The following is a 15941-nucleotide window of genomic DNA, read 5'->3' as shown; positions in this document are numbered from 1 at the left end:
TTCTTACCTGGAATATTGCTCGATGGTCCTCTACGACCTGTTCTTCCATTTCGACCATTTGAGACACTGCTTCATGGAAAGTGAACAGCTGAGGTGAAACCTCCTCCTCCTCGAAACACAAGTAAAAATCAGCCACGAGTGTTTTAAAAATGTATTCTTTCAATTAAAAACTGAGAACAAAACTTAAATCCACTTACACCCAAGCAGTGCTTTGGTATATTCAATCCATTACAAACAAGACAAACATACAGCTCAACAATATATACACACACATTTCTCCATAGAAATGGGATGCTTCAGATGATTACAGATTTAAAGTCATTGGCAAAAGGCGGCAATATTTGGATTTATTTTTACACTGTTGTAATCTGGAATATATTGCCTGATTTGATGGTGGAAGCAAATTCAATAGTAAATTTCGCACAAGAAAAATACTTAAGATAAATAGATAAATACTTGAAGGGAAAACATTTTACAGGTCTATAAAGGAAAGGGTGGAGGAGTGCAATTAATTAGATAGCACTTTCAAAGAGTTGCCATAGGCACATTTCAATGAATAGCATCCTTCCATGCTGTGTGATTTAACCATGACCCTGTAAAGTCAAATCAGTTAATTCAACAGTAATAGTGTGAACTTGCATTGTCTGGGGATGTGACAATGGGGGAAGAACTTACAGTATAAAAGTTTTCCCTTTTACACACTGGAAAGCTTTTTTAAAGTAAAAAGTCTGACAACACCAGGTTTTAGTCCAACCTATTTATTTGATAATATACTCACAAGCTTTCGAGGGGACTGCCTCTTCGTCAGGTGATTCACCTGACGAAGAGGCAGTCCCCTCGAAAGCTTGTGAGTATATTATCAAATAAATAGGTTGGACTAAAACCTGGTGTTGTCAGACTTTTTACTGTGTTTACGCCAGTCCAACACCGGCATACCCACATCAAGCTTTTTTAAAGCCAGACATTAATCAAAACTGTGGTAACTTCAGCCACAAAAGGTTGTGAAACACATTCACAAATTCAAACTGCTTTATATACAAAGAAACATGAAAATATGAAACAGCAAGAATGCAGAACACTCTGTAACACTTCTCCCCTGCCCCCCACTTAATTTAAATCCTCATGAAGGACTGGAATACAATGCAGCTAATATCTTAACTATACAGGAGTCTTTCAGGAACTGTGTGACCATGCTGTGGTCTGTGCAGTATGACTGATGACTGTCAATTCTGATGATGCTTGACTTAAGTCAGCTGAACTTGCAGGTATAGGAGTAGGTTAATTATCTGTGCATGAGTGCCACTCTCCTGAAGTACAGTCTAATGGAAGTCCTGGAACCACTTCTTGTTGCAAGGCATCACACAACAGAGAGAATCACCTGTCTTGCTCATCATGAACCAGCAGATTAGTTGACTGTAGCAACACTTTCACATCCTGGAAAGATTTCTCTTGTGCTGGCCTTCGCTTCCACTTGGTTTCTTTGCAAAGTAGATACAGTATTGAAAACACTGTTGAAAAATCTGAAAAAACTTGCCTAGTAATTTACCATATTCAGAAATGACCTGAAATTGACAAATACCTGGGATTTGGAGCTTCCTTAATAGCACAACCCCTCCCCCAGCCCCATCCTAGAGATTCCACACACTGTGCTGGAAAATACATTTGCTATGCTTCAGATGTAGTCCTGCTTTTGAAAACCTCTAACACAGATCTAGGTTGCTGAAGTGCTCCTCCTTAGTTTTCCTGGTAATCAAGATATTGTCCAAATAAAATGTCACATGAGGAATGCCTTGTAACAGATTGTGTTCATCGTCCTTTGAAAGATTGCCGGATTGGAGGACATTCCAATAAAAAACTGGTTGTATTGAGTGTTTATGAGTGTTGTTAATGACACGCGGCATTGAGTCCTTCTCTGGTAGGAGTTGCAGGTAGACAAGATTAATGTCTGACTTTGAAAGCATCTTTCCTTCAGGAAGGGTTGAAAACAGATCTTCCACCCTCAAGTTGTAAGTGAACAACTTGGAAGCCTGATTGATGGTAAGTCTGTTATCACCACATATGTGCACTGTACCATGACCTTTAAGAACAAACAACTGGAGCTGTCCAACAAGAGAACTGAACGGGCTCAACGATCCCAAGCTTTCACAGTCACTCTAACTCCTCCTCCACTTTGCCTTTTATACCGCAGGATACTGCTCTGGGTTTGAAAAAGTGAGTAGTCTGAGGATCTATGAGCAAGTTAACAGTGGTACCATACAATGAACCCAGCTCATCCTTGAACAATTCGGGGTTTTTCTGGATGACATCCACTGTCAATTATGTGTGTTAATCTTACTACAGTTCAATGGAATTTTTCTGAGCTGGTCACGTCCTAATAGAACATAGAACAGTACAGTACAGTACAGGCCCTTCGGCCCTCGATGGTGTGCCGAGCTATGTCCAAACCCAAGGTCCCACTCCCTATCATTCTGGTATCATTCAAGCTATCCCACTCCCTATCATTCTAGGCTCAGCCCATTCCCATATACCACCAGGGGGCATGCTCTCATTTCTCAGTTGTTGTACACAACATCCACTTCTAAGGCCCTAAGCAACGGTATGGTCTCTTTGGTGTACATCCAAAGTTTGATTTCTGCCTGAGTAAGGATTGGTGCCTACTTAGCATCCCAAGTCTTCCTGAAGGTCTCTTCACTGATTACCAATGCAGCGGCTCCTGTGACCATCTCCATTTTGATTTGTTTACCATCGATCTCCACTGTAGCATAAATAGTCTCTGCACACTCTTCATTCATATTGAACAAGTCACAAGAATGCTCCTCTACCTGGTCTGAGCTTTCCAGGTGATGCATTGCTGACTGAGTCTTTTTCAAATTTGTATCTCCCTGACTTTGACTTGCTTTTAGACCTTGGCACTTCTAAGCTAAATGACCCTTGTTGCTGCAACAGTGACAAACAGCATATATAAACATGCATTGGTTTGCACAGTATGACCCTCCACACCTGAAACATGCCACTGTCTTCACTTTTTTACTTGCAGCCTCTTTCTTTACTTGATGCAATTGAAATGTTGGAATCAATTAAGTAACAGCAACACATTTGAAAAATCATGACCTAGTCGAGCAAAGTTAGCACGGCTTCATTAAAGGGAAATCATGTTGGACTAATTTATTGAGGAAGTCTCAGTCACAGTGGACAGAGGGGAACCAGTCGATGTGCTATATTTGGACTTCCAGAAGGCATATGACAAGGTCGCTCACAAAAAGTTAGGTCATGACATAGAAGCCCATGGTGTTGGAGGTAGTATAGTAGCATGGATAGAAAATTGGCTAAAAGGAAGGAAACAGTGAGTGCAGATAAGGGATAATGTTTCAGGTTGGCGACCTGCAATCAGTAGGGTTCCATAGGGATCAGTGCCGGGACCACAACTGCTTACAGTATGTATTAACGAAGGAAGATAACGTACTATAATCAAAATTGTAGATGATACTAAAATAGGTGGAAAGGCAAGTTGCGAGAAGGATACAAACACTTTACAAAGACATAATGATAGGTTAAGTAAGTGGGCAAAAAGTTGGCAAATGGAGTATAATGTGGGAAATGAGAAGTTATTCATTTTGGAAAGAAGAATAAAAGAACTAAGTATTATTTAAATGGAGAAAAACAGCAGAAAGCTGTAACACAAAGGGACTTGGGGATACTTGTACACAAAGCACAGAAAGCTAGCACACAGCTGCAGCAAATAATCAGGAAAGCTAATGGAATGTTGACCCTTATTTCAAGGGGGTTGAGTAGGGAAATCTTGCTGCAGAACACATCTGGAGTACTGTGAGCAGTTTTGGTCCCCTTATTTAAGGAAAGATATTATTTCACTGGAGGCAGTTCAGAGAAGATTCTCTGGGATGATCCCCGGTAATACATAGAAACATACATAGAAATTAGAAGCAGGAGTGGGCCATTCTGCCCTTTCTGCCTGCTCCACCATTCATTATCATGGCTGATCATCAAATTCTGATCCCAGCATCTGTGGAGAGAAAATAAAACTAACATTCCAAATCTGGATAACTCTTCTCTTTTCTGTTTTTGTTTCAGATTCCAGCATCCATAGAATCAAATTCTGCCTTTGGGTTAGATAAATAATTGGTCGAATTCTAGTAGAGAGGATTGTATCAATGATAGTAATTCAAAATGGAGACATATTTCTAGAGAACTGCCTTATGAGTTGATGTTAGGGCTATTGCTGTCTTCTTCATTTTCTATGTTAATGGTCTAAAGAACAACTGCCAAGTTTGTGATGACACAAAGATTTTTGTGAATGTGAAAACGTTAGGTGAGATAAAAAGACAACTCAAATCAGATGGGAGAAAATTTTTCATTCAGCAGATGACATTTAAATTTAGTGTTATGCGCATGGGTATGGCTAAAGCCAACTTAGCCAATACAATGCAGGATTCTGAAGTTAAATGTGTTGAGTGAAAGAGAGTCCTGGGTGCAAAGTAGACCAATCTAAAAATTCACAATCAGTGCTCTGAGGCTACACAGCAAAGCAAATTGTATATCAGGATGTTTAATCAAGACTTTATAGTTTCTCGTGCAAGACTTTGCTTAGGCCTTATTTAAAACAATCTGCCTCAAATGGAGGCAATATAGGAGGTCCGGAAAGGGTTCAGAGATACTAGGCCACCAGATACCAACCTAATTTAACAATATTAAGTTAGGTGGTGGGCTTAGAAAGTAGGACCCTCACCTCCCAGTCCTAAAAGTTCTGGTAAGCATTTATTTGCATTCAAGTACATTACTAAGGTTCTCTTGGAATCCTGAACACTGCCATCCTTGGAAAATATGCAGCATGGTAAATGTATTTTAATGCAAATAAATGCTTAGCAGGACTCTACTAGATGGAACATTGATGGGTACAAGAAAAAAGTCAAGTGCATTTCAGAAAAGAAACTATCCGATTCAATCCCACTAACCTGTGAGACTCCTATAAATTTACGTCCAATTTCATTTTATTATGTATCATGAACAACCCTACCATATTGCCACGTACTGTGTAAACCTAAGCATTCGTTCTTTTAAAGCTTTGAAACATGGAAAATTTGTCACATCTTGATCAGGAGACCTAGACATTCAAGTGGTTAAAACCCTCCAAATCTACAGTATAATTCTCCAAAAAAAAGAGAAAATGCAAGTTGCAAATGTTTACTTGATGTCATAACTATACTGAAAATTATACGTGAACAGCAGGGAAATTGGAATAGTGAGAGCAACAAGTTACAAACGACATTTAAATACGTGCAATTGTTAAAAGTGAAATGTAAAAATTGATTACATTTTTAAAATAAAAAGGTGGTCTTCATTGCTATTGTGTGATACTTGCAACATTAAAATAGACCAATAATACTGATTTTCAGTAGATAAAAAGTTGAGGTGTGAATATTATACAAGAATCACATATTTCTAATTAAACTATGCTTGACTGATAACTACAACTATTGTTCGATATTATTGTATATACACAGAAACATTTAGAATTACAAGAATATTTTAAATAGTTCAATTATATTTTCTGCTATGATTAGTTATGTTTAAAAATGAAAGAAGTAAATAAAACTCACATTTTGTTCACAGAGCAGTTTCAGATCATCTCGCTGAGGAGAGCTTCCAAGTCCCCACTGTGCCTCTAAAGCATCAAGCTGATTTGGTACAAGGATATTAGCTCGCCCCTCTCCTGGACCATTCTGATCTACAATTAACTCTTTCACTCTAGTATTATTTTTGTTATGGTGAAAATGAAAGAAAAAGACTATTGTTAAGACAGTTCATCTTTATCTCAAGGATAATTTCTCTACCACAGATTTCAATTTTACTGCCATATCAGATTGAACTAGTAACTTTCCAGTAATGTTCACGTAAAATTGTCACATTCAAATGATAAGTTAAAAAGTACCGTCTAAAAATACCAATAACTAGCTATTAAGCTTGTGCATGCTTTGTATTGAAATTAATACTGCAGAACATTACTTATTAAAAACCTCAGCTACAATTTTCTTCATTTGTTAAATGAAGGTTCTTATGAACAGTACTTTCCTCCCAAGGGATGAAGGCTAACTTTCATATACACACATTCATCATTCCATTGTAGGGGAAGGGACACCATCTCTGAATACTGTTCCAGCATGACCCTTGCATCATTGCCAAATGATCGTCCCCACATTTAGATGCAGATTAACCAGCACTACCCTTTTGCATTGCAGGCCACATGCAGTGCGCACACCCCCACCTAAAAGAAACTTCTGAAAGCTTTCTTAGCTCTAAGTGGAGAGCTGGCTTGTCAAGCTGCCAATCAAGAAAACCATCCCAGGCCAGACTGCCATCCCCTCACGAATGCGTTACTGCAAACACATTCCCTCTTTAGTTAGGCACCTAGCTGCACATAATGCATCATGTCTAAGTGGGTTTCCTCTGGGTGTTCCAGTTTCCTCTCGCACTCTAAAGATGGATTGGTCATGCTAAATTGTCCCTTGTGTTACAAAGGGAATACACATATCTAGCATTGTGATCTGATTCAACTGAACTTGTACAGAAACATATGATAAAGTGATATCTCAACCAGACTACGCTAGCTATTAAAGGGCCAAAAACCCAAGTGAATATGATTTATTAAAGTGAGGAAGGAATCCAAGAAAGAGAAAATAATCATTAGTGAGTTCAGAGAAGGAAGGTATACAATAGAATATAAACATTCATTCAACAAAGCTCTTTCCAAAATTTAGTTTTATGGCTCACTTCAGAGACCAAGTCACTTGTGAACATATTTTCCAGAGACAACAACCAACCAAATTAAAAAAACGAATTTGCTAAATGAATTACATTCAGAAATTCAGTGTCTTCCTGGGATTAAAGCTCAATTCAGGCGAATATGAGTCAAAGTTGGAAGAGCAGCGTTGATTGGAATCAACTCTGGTCAGTACAATAAATACTAGGATATTAATAACCAACTTAAGGGTGAAGACCATCCTCAGATTCATATTACATGTCAAAGGGTTTACACAAAAAAAGTTAGCAAAGCATTATAAATAAAACATAAAATGAAGCATGGAAAAGAAACTCTGAATAGAAAAACAAGACCAAATAGTGAAGAACTTTTTGCTCTTGCTGATTATGAGAAAAAGGATTTAATTCTAAACAGTAAGTGGGGTGGGGAGGGATATGCATAGCTTCAACTTCTCAAAAAACAATACTTTCCTCCCGAGGGATGAAGAAACGAGTGCGTATTTGTGGAGTTTGAAAGATTAAATTTCCTGATTGTATATAAACAATACAGTTGTATATTGGCTCTCTCAAAACTTCCAACAACTCAATGACTAAAAACTATTTAATACAGAATTACAGAATGCCAATCCATAAAGATGAAGTGGCAGAAATAAAGTCATGATATCACCATAGCAACAAACTGTACATTTTTTAAAAATCTAAAATTACAATTACCAAATATACCAACAAGTAATTTACTTTTGTTTGTAAAATAAAGAATGATGACCATTTGACTTGCTGAAATTTTTATTTATAAGTGACCCAGGCGACACTGCTATTAACAGAACTTGAAGTTAGCACCACTAAAGACAGTACATTCAGTAAAAAATCACTGTAGTGGAATTATCACTGGTCTGATTGACAGTAAATGTACTGTATTGCACCACATGCAAATCATTCCCTCTACAGGATTTAAGAAAACTGCCCTCAACACAATCAGCAAATGCATTTTTATCACCTATTGCAAAATAGCAATTTCTGTCAGCTAGTCTGATCTGGCATTTCTGCAGGTTTAATTTTTGAGCTATGCACAAAAAGTTATTTTGATAAAGTACAACACTGCTGTTGAAAATAATACTTCAACTGAAAATCTACATATAATCATGCAAAAATAGATTTCCATTAAAGATTCCAACAAATAATGGGAGAAAATTAAATGAAGAGGAGAAAAACATGCAACAGTACTGTATATGAATTCAGACACTTAAACCAACATGGAAGCTTCAATAAAATCAGAAAACGCTGGAAATCACTCCGCATATCTGGCAACAGCTGCGGAGAGAAAAAGATCTTTCATCAGAAATACTGTTTCGCTCTCCACAGATACTGCAAAACCTGTTGAGTATTCCCAGCATTTGTTGATTTTATTTAAGATTTCCAGTATACATTGTATTTTGCTTTAGTAGTAGAGTTTGTAATAATTGATGGTCCGCATAGTCCAGTATAAAAGGAATAGGGGTGGCAGGAAGAAAAGAAATTGATAGAAAGATGTAGAAGACCTGGTAGGTGAAGGAGGGAAGTCATCATACTCGAGGTAGGTAGGAGAGAGGTCAGAACGGCTCCCACCACCTTGCTGAAAGGGAATGTCCGAAGGACTTATTCCAAACTCCTTTACTCTGCAGTATTAAGCAAATGAGTGAACAAAGAGGAGGAAAACCCAGTTAGGGAAGAACAGTACAAGCACATTTTGAAAGACAGAACACCTATGGAAAATATGGCATATTATTCTAGAAATAATACTTTGGAAGAAAAAAGTCATACGGTGATTTTTTCTGGCTATTCACACTGGTGGGGTCTTCTGGTCTTGCCAGTGGCGCTTCCCTCCACAGGTTTCACAGCAGCGAGGGGTGCACCTAATGGGAAGCCCTGTTGAGCAGAAGATCCCACTGTTGGCCAATGGCAGGCCACCTCCCACCACTGTGAAACACATGGTGAGTGCTTGGTAAATCCCACCTACTACCTGCAATCAATTATCAAGTTGAAGCCAGCAAAATTATTACATGTGTTCTGAACTGCACGATTTGCAACACTAGGATATTAGTGACCAACTTGAGGGCAAAGACTATCCTGAGATTCATATTACATTTCAAATTTTCTTTTATACAAGTTATTCTGGTATTGTATTTTATGTTTACTACATCAATAACATAGTCAGAAAATAAATCATTCACCCATGCTATTAAACAATTAAACTTTGAAAATCATTACAAGTTTGGGTCTTCCCCTCAATAGTCTCTTGGCTGCAGTGATGTCACTGTTATAAAATGTTAGAGGGTCTCATGTTCAGGAATACATCCATACCGTCCAATATGAAATTATTTTGCAGGAATGTAACAATAGAACTCCCTCATGATCTGAACCTCTCAGCCCATCTTATGCATTTGTCTTCATGTGTGTTTCCCCAATCTTTCTGAAGATGGACGAAGAAACAGGACCAGAAACAAGACTGATGCAACAAAACCAGTTGCTTTATGTTGCAGGTAGAAACAGAATGAACATATCAGATATAATCAATATCACTTCTGTGCAGTTAGTGAAACCTTTGAGAATACCATCTCTAATTAGCAGGTATGCTTACCGCTTTCTAGTCAGCCTTCTAGACTTGACACAAGCACTATATCAAGCTTCCTTGCAAAATCTAGTTGGCTACTGGCATTAATCTCTTTCATATCTGTGTATCCAACTAATGGGAGGAGTACTGCTCTAACCCATTCCTCACTCATTGATTCACTAGTAGGTCTACCAATAAAATTAGCCACCTCTCTCCCTCATTGCTAAGGCTTAAGAAAAATATCTCCTGCTATTTTTAGGATGAATAAACAGAAATAATGATTTTATGGTCTTGGATGAGACAATTGATCTTCACAGCATCTGTCTGAAATAGATTATGAGCTATGTGACTTTAATTTGCAGCAAGGGAACTGTTTAACTTATTTGGAAAAACCTGTTGAAATGTTTTTAATGGTAACCAGGCTTCATGATAATACCTTTCATAGTCAAAAAGCCTCAGCATCCAATTTGCTAAAAAAAAAGACTCATTTTTGAAATGTGGGCATCAATGACAAGGCTAGCATTTATTTGCATCCCAAAGCTGTTTGAAATAACTAAGTGACTACTGATCATTTAGAGGGTAGTTAAGAGTCCACCGCATCGGCATGGTTCTGGAGTAACAAAAGCCAGAAAAGGTAAGGACAATGGGTATCCTAACCTTGACAGCGGAGTTTTTAAAAACAATCCAACAGTTTCATGGTTGTTTTTACTTCCATATTTTGCATACCAGATTTAAATTCTCAAACTCCCAGTAATTTATCAAACATGCAATGTAAAGCTGTTAGTTTGATCCAAAAGAATGAAACATTTAAGACAAAAGTACATTCAAGTTTAAGTGAAAAATGCATTAACAATTCTCATATTGCTACAGACAGAACTTTATAGCCTCAATATAAATTAGATAAATAATTTTAAAAGATGCCTAGACAAGATCTTACTTTTGGATTATTAAAATGGAGATGGCACATTTGTTTCATATACATTTATTTGAAAAATCATACCTGTTTGCATATCTAAGTGTATTTAGTGTGTTCTCACATGAACCCATTCCTGGAGAGATAGTGGCAATCTATGAATGTACATAAAGTTTAAAAGGTTGCAGAAAATGTATATACATCAGCTCTTGCACAGTTGAAATTTCACCAATTTGCAGTTCAAGATTCATAATGAAGCTATAACTGAATATAAGCTATCCCTTTGAAATATCGTAACTTAATAAATCAGATTGCACCTGAAGTTAGAAAGTTGCTAACAGTGGGCAAAAGCAGAAACAATGATGATTCAATGAAATTTGAAACAAAAAATGAATCTGATCTACAGACAAATGTTAAGAATGAAATGTTTAAATATATCAATCTGCCGAAACCTGGCTAAAATTCATTTCTCAACCAACACATCAAACTAATTTTCATCATGTTGCTGTTTATGGGATCTTAGCGCATGCTGTCAAGTTTCCTACACTAAATCCATGACCATAGTATTTAACTGGCTCTGAAGTCTTTTGGAACAACTTGAGATTAAATGGATGACATTATATTCACTCCTATAGACAAGATACCAATAATACAGCAATGTTGTCCCTGGGAGAGTAAAAATAAAATGCTTTTATATTATATTAAAATCTGCTGCCATTGCCAAACATCACCCACTGAGAGTTGTACCTAGCACATGGCTTTCTCTGAGTTCTAAGTTCACCTTGGTTTAACTCAGTGTGGAGAATGCTAATTAAAAATATAGAAAGAAAAATAACTTCCAAAAATCAAATGACAACTAATAGAATGGGGTTTTCTCATTGCTCTGCGCATTTACCTCTGAGGCAATGTGCCACTGACATCCAGGAAGGCTAATGTTTAATCACGAGCATATGCTAAGTTAATTATTGTTAACCGGATGTAGTGATGGGATAGTACAACTAGCTTCAGTGCTTCTGAGCTAATAGTGCCACACAAATTATACTATGTGACATTAAGCAACATCAGAATTGTGTTTTACTGCATACTCTACACATTTTTTAGTCCAGATTCCCATGTGCAGAATGGCCACCAGCACTGGAAAGCTAACAGTTTTTGCAGAATCATACCCCAGCTTATCTTAATTTTCAGGACAGAGTGGGATGCAGCAGGGAATAAAGGCATTAGTTTATGGCAATTAAACTAACCAATTTTATGAAGCACATATAGGAACCAGCATTTTCTTTTGAATAGATGATAGATACTAAGAACCTTTTCTTAAAATGCTTACCATACAAGTTCTAGAGTTCTCTCCTATAAAAGAATCCCTTAGCACTTGAGTAAGTTTACTTGCTCTGAACGGAGTATGAGGTTTGTTTCGACCTAAGGCTCGGATACATTCCTGCAATTACACAAATTAATATTAAAATGAGAAAAATATTCAGAGGAATGGATAGCACATTTCTTAGGGTGGGATTTCCTAGCCCTTGCTGTGCTGCCAAAGGCAAACCCTCTCGACAGGTTCCCCGGTGACAGGACAGCGAGCCATTAAAAACACTACAGACTTCTTTAGGAACTGTAGGTTCTGCTGACAGCCAATGGCAAGCCACATCCACCATTGGAAAACGCACTGCTAGAAAATCACAGGGCCTGTATTTTTTCAGCTCTCAAATTTAGTCTGGCATTAAATAACTAACGCAAGTGACTTCTTTTTGATAATTCTGCCTTTCTCACCAGTGGAGTCTTCTAGTTCTGCGAAAGGGACTGATGGAGAGATCCCTAGCAACACAGACAGCAACCAACGCAAATGGTGGGGCAGGAAGATCCTGCCAGCGGCCAATGGTGAGCCACATCTGCTGCTGGAACCCTCAGCACGAGGGATTCCTGGCTTTCGTGATAACTCCAAAGATTAGCAACTGCAACGTCCTTGTTCAATTGGATAAACATCATCAAAAAAAGGTTACTGCAACAAAGCTTATAATGACCCATAAAGTGTATCTTTGATTTAGATTGAAAATTGCAATTTTAACTTTTGCTTTGAGTTACCTTGAGTGCTAGAAGGCTCTTGTTAATCTCAGCACCTTCAAGCCGTGTCTGACGATCTGCACTGGAAGTGTCTGCTCCCCTCTCATTACCTGCCAGATCTATTAAAGAAAACTTTCCATGCATTTTCCCTTTTCTGCGAAGAATTATCTGAAACACCGCATGGCTTCTTGAAGAGTGAGCATTTGCAGAAGTCTGACCAGATGTTCTATAACACAAATAAAATGCACAAGTTTGGTTACAATCATTATGTTTCTTCAACATTTTCAAAATAGATAATTTTCTTTAAATCAAAGGCAAAATATTTAGCATAAATATTAAATTAATAAATACATTTAACTAAAAACTGAATTATGCAGGTAAACAAGAAAGAAAGAATAACGGTAGGTCATTCAGCCTTTCGACCCTGCTCTGCCAACCAGCAAGATCACAGCTGATGTCCTACCGAATTCCTGGAATATCCTCATATCTCTCAAATCCCATAGGAATCAAAAATCCATCAATCTGTCTTGAAAATACTGAATAACTGAGCAAGAGAATTAAAGAAAATGTGCATCACAGTCACTTGCAATATATTACAAATGAACTCTCAAAGTGAACATAGCTTAAAAAAATCCATATTCTAAATGAATGGAGGCAAATAATATTTTATAAATTTAAAACATCCTAAGAGGATCAAAATGGGAGACTGTCAAACTTGACTTCTTCCCCTCTCCAACATCTGTGTGTTTAGATCTTACTACTGTATGGGCCACTTCAAATTGGTGAAAATTTTAGGCTCAAGTGGGCAAAAACATTCATTTGCCCTCCGTTTTATTCATTCATTCAAGGAACATGAATGTCACTGACTAGGCCAGCATTTATTACCCATCTCTAATACCTGAGAGAAGGCGGTGGTGAGCTGCCTTCTTGAACCTTTGCAGTCCATGTAGTGTAGGTGCACCCAGAGTATTCTTTACCTTCTAGTGTCAAGAGTGTGGGCCAATATATTTGTGGAAAATTATCAGTAACCTCAGCATTTCTGCATTCAATGCAGTTAATAAATACAATACAGAAGGAAGGAAGTTCATATACTTTAGTTATTTCTATTCATCAAAGAAACTGATGATTAAAGAGTTATCAAATGTAAATTGTTTGAAGGATAGGACTTCCATACGTACAAACTAAAATTGCCAGTAACAATTAGCAGCAAAGTTACTAAAGAGGCCATTAAGTCTGTTGAGTCTGCAGCAATTCTCCAAAAGAGCTTCCCATCCAGGCCCTCCTTGTAACTTCTCCTTGTAACCTCACACATTTACCACGGTTAATCCACCTAACCTACTTATTATCAAACAATGGGAGGAAACCGGAGCACCTGGAGGAAATCATGTAAATTCCGCAAACAGTCATCAAGGCTAAATTCATTGATTCTGGGTCCCTGGTGCAGTGAGGTAGCAGCGCTAACTACTGTGTCACTATGCATAAATTCCCTTGGATTTAAGAGGAAATAGAATTTCTTCAAGGAACGTAACAATTGTAATTATTTTCAAGGAGGGAAACTAAAGGCATTCTCTCTTGTCCATTACAGGGAAGATCCTGACACACATTCTTCTGAATCACCTACTTCCTGTGTCTCAGGAAATCCTTCCAGACTCACAAGTGTGGACTTACAGAGGGACATCTGATGTGCTCTTTTTGTCAGAAAAAAAGATGAAAAATGTAGAGAATATCATTGCATTCATCGACCTGATGAAATTGTTTGATCAGTAAATCACAAGGCTTTGTAGACTGTGATCCAAAGATTTGGATGTCCAAAAATCTTCAGCACAACTCTTTCACTGCTTCATAATGACATGACTGCAAGTATCTTGAATGGGAGATCTGAAATGGACTCCTTCAAAATCTGGATCTGACAAACAAGGCTGCATGATTGTAAATATTATGGGGGCTATCCACCTGATAGTGGCTACTAACATTATCAAAGGTCAACTGCCCGCTGTGTGTATTAAATACTGTCTAGATGGAAAACTCTTTAACCTCAGCTCCTCCCACCATAGGCATGTGACAGCTCACAGATAGCTAGTCTGTTGCCCATTCTGCACCGGATTTGCAAGCCACTTTTGAGCTCTTCAATTCTGTACAGAAGTGGCTTGCCTATCCTTGAATTGTTATCAAGGCTAAATTTATTTCAACCCCCACCTGATCAGCCAAATATTCCACCTCCCATACATGTTGAAGGAGACACTCTGGAATATGTTGAGCACTTCCTATATCTTGGCAGCCACATCTCTCAAAAGGCCACCATTGAAAAGGAGATGCAAAGAAGATCATCTCAGCTTTCCACAAACTACGGCAGTGAGTGTTTGACAGTGAAGATGTCCGCAACTCAACAAAAGTCCTAGTGTATAGAGCATTTGCCATCACTACGCTCCTCTACTGCAGTGAAACCTGGACTTTATTATCCACAACACAAGTGCTAGAGGCATCAACAATGCCTCTGCCACATCCTCCTGGGAAAACTGTTGAACAAATCCTAGCTTCTTTCTTGAGTCCAGCTTCACAAACATTTAGGCAAATCTCCTGAAAAATCAACTAAGATGGAATGGACGCTGACTGAATTGCTGAGAAGTGCCTCCCTTCCTACAGGTCCTGTTTTCTCAGCTCTTAAATGGCTAATGTCCTGGAAAGGACAAAGGAAATACTTCAAAGTCACTCTGAAACTTCCCTTGAAGTGAAGTGCAGTAAAATGACATAACAGGAGGAGCTTGATACCAATTGTTCAAAATGGTAACAACTTGTCCATCAAGATGCATCGCACTGGAGCCACATCTTAACAATGAGGTGGAGCAGTGACAAGGAAGGAGAAAATGGAACATCTTCTAGATCACACCACTTCGTTAGATGACCTCCCCATATGCCCAAAAACCTATGGTTTAAGAATTGGCCTGTTTAGTTACATGAACACCCAAGGCAGAAACTCACAACCCTGAATCATGGGACATTCGAAGTTAGCTGAATCCTTTGACAGTAGGTTTTTTTCCTTCTCCTTCTCCTTCTCCTCCTTCCCACTCCCATCTCCTCAATTCTGGAGAGCTCCTTCAGGTCATAGGCATCATTCCTTGATGGAGCCCAATTATGGTGGGTCTCCATTTGAAATCAGGGATAATGGCATTACACAAATAATTTATACTTAAATTTGAGAAATGTCAGACAGATGTTAAACACAAACAATACTTTTTTCAATAGACCTACCTGCAACTATTACCAGCTTCAATTAGTTTCAAAACATCTTCTGTGCACTTAACATCACGCTCAGACAGCCCAACCACCTGAACTTGTTGCTTTCCATCTTCCAACACCCTTAGTTTAGTTTTTCTGTTCAGCAAGTCAAATACCTGCATAATAAAGTACACTAAAATTATTTTTTTTTGCTACACAGAGGTTTGTACAGGAAAACATTTAAAATTGAAATAATCAATTTTACTAAAATAATTCAAACTCAAAATATTAGAGTGGTATGAAATGCTTTTGATAAAGAGCAGTTCACCTCTTAACACAGATTTTTTAAGATGTCTGTAGAAAGATTGTTCAGCATGTAAGTAAGTA

General features: G+C 37.9%; 1 protein-coding gene across 4 annotated transcripts in view; it reads right to left on the bottom strand.

Moving 5' to 3' along the window:
• The window catches only part of LOC145341455 (kinesin-like protein KIF2A), a 110118-nt gene that overhangs the window by 5615 nt on the left and 88562 nt on the right, over positions 1 to 15941 (bottom strand). For 2 of the 4 annotated variants that reach the window (XM_080186418.1, XM_080186433.1), the window contains exons 13-19: positions 15588 to 15730; positions 12360 to 12564; positions 11605 to 11715; positions 10365 to 10432; positions 8313 to 8429; positions 5616 to 5763; positions 8 to 109 (exon numbers count right to left, since the gene is read on the bottom strand). In XM_080186418.1, coding sequence (XP_080042544.1) covers positions 8 to 109; positions 5616 to 5763; positions 8313 to 8429; positions 10365 to 10432; positions 11605 to 11715; positions 12360 to 12564; positions 15588 to 15730 — 894 coding nt within the window. The remainder of the gene's footprint in view (positions 1 to 7; positions 110 to 5615; positions 5764 to 8312; positions 8430 to 10364; positions 10433 to 11604; positions 11716 to 12359; positions 12565 to 15587; positions 15731 to 15941) is intronic. The other 2 variants (XM_080186427.1, XM_080186441.1) reach the window with 2 other exon arrangements.

This window comes from Carcharhinus amblyrhynchos, chromosome 1 (assembly GCF_965287045.1).
Source record: "Carcharhinus amblyrhynchos chromosome 1, sCarAmb.v2.hapA, whole genome shotgun sequence".
Taxonomy (NCBI): Eukaryota; Metazoa; Chordata; class Chondrichthyes; order Carcharhiniformes; family Carcharhinidae; genus Carcharhinus; species Carcharhinus amblyrhynchos.
Note: the sequence above shows the minus strand (reverse complement) of the source record. Positions and strands in the feature narration are given on the sequence as shown.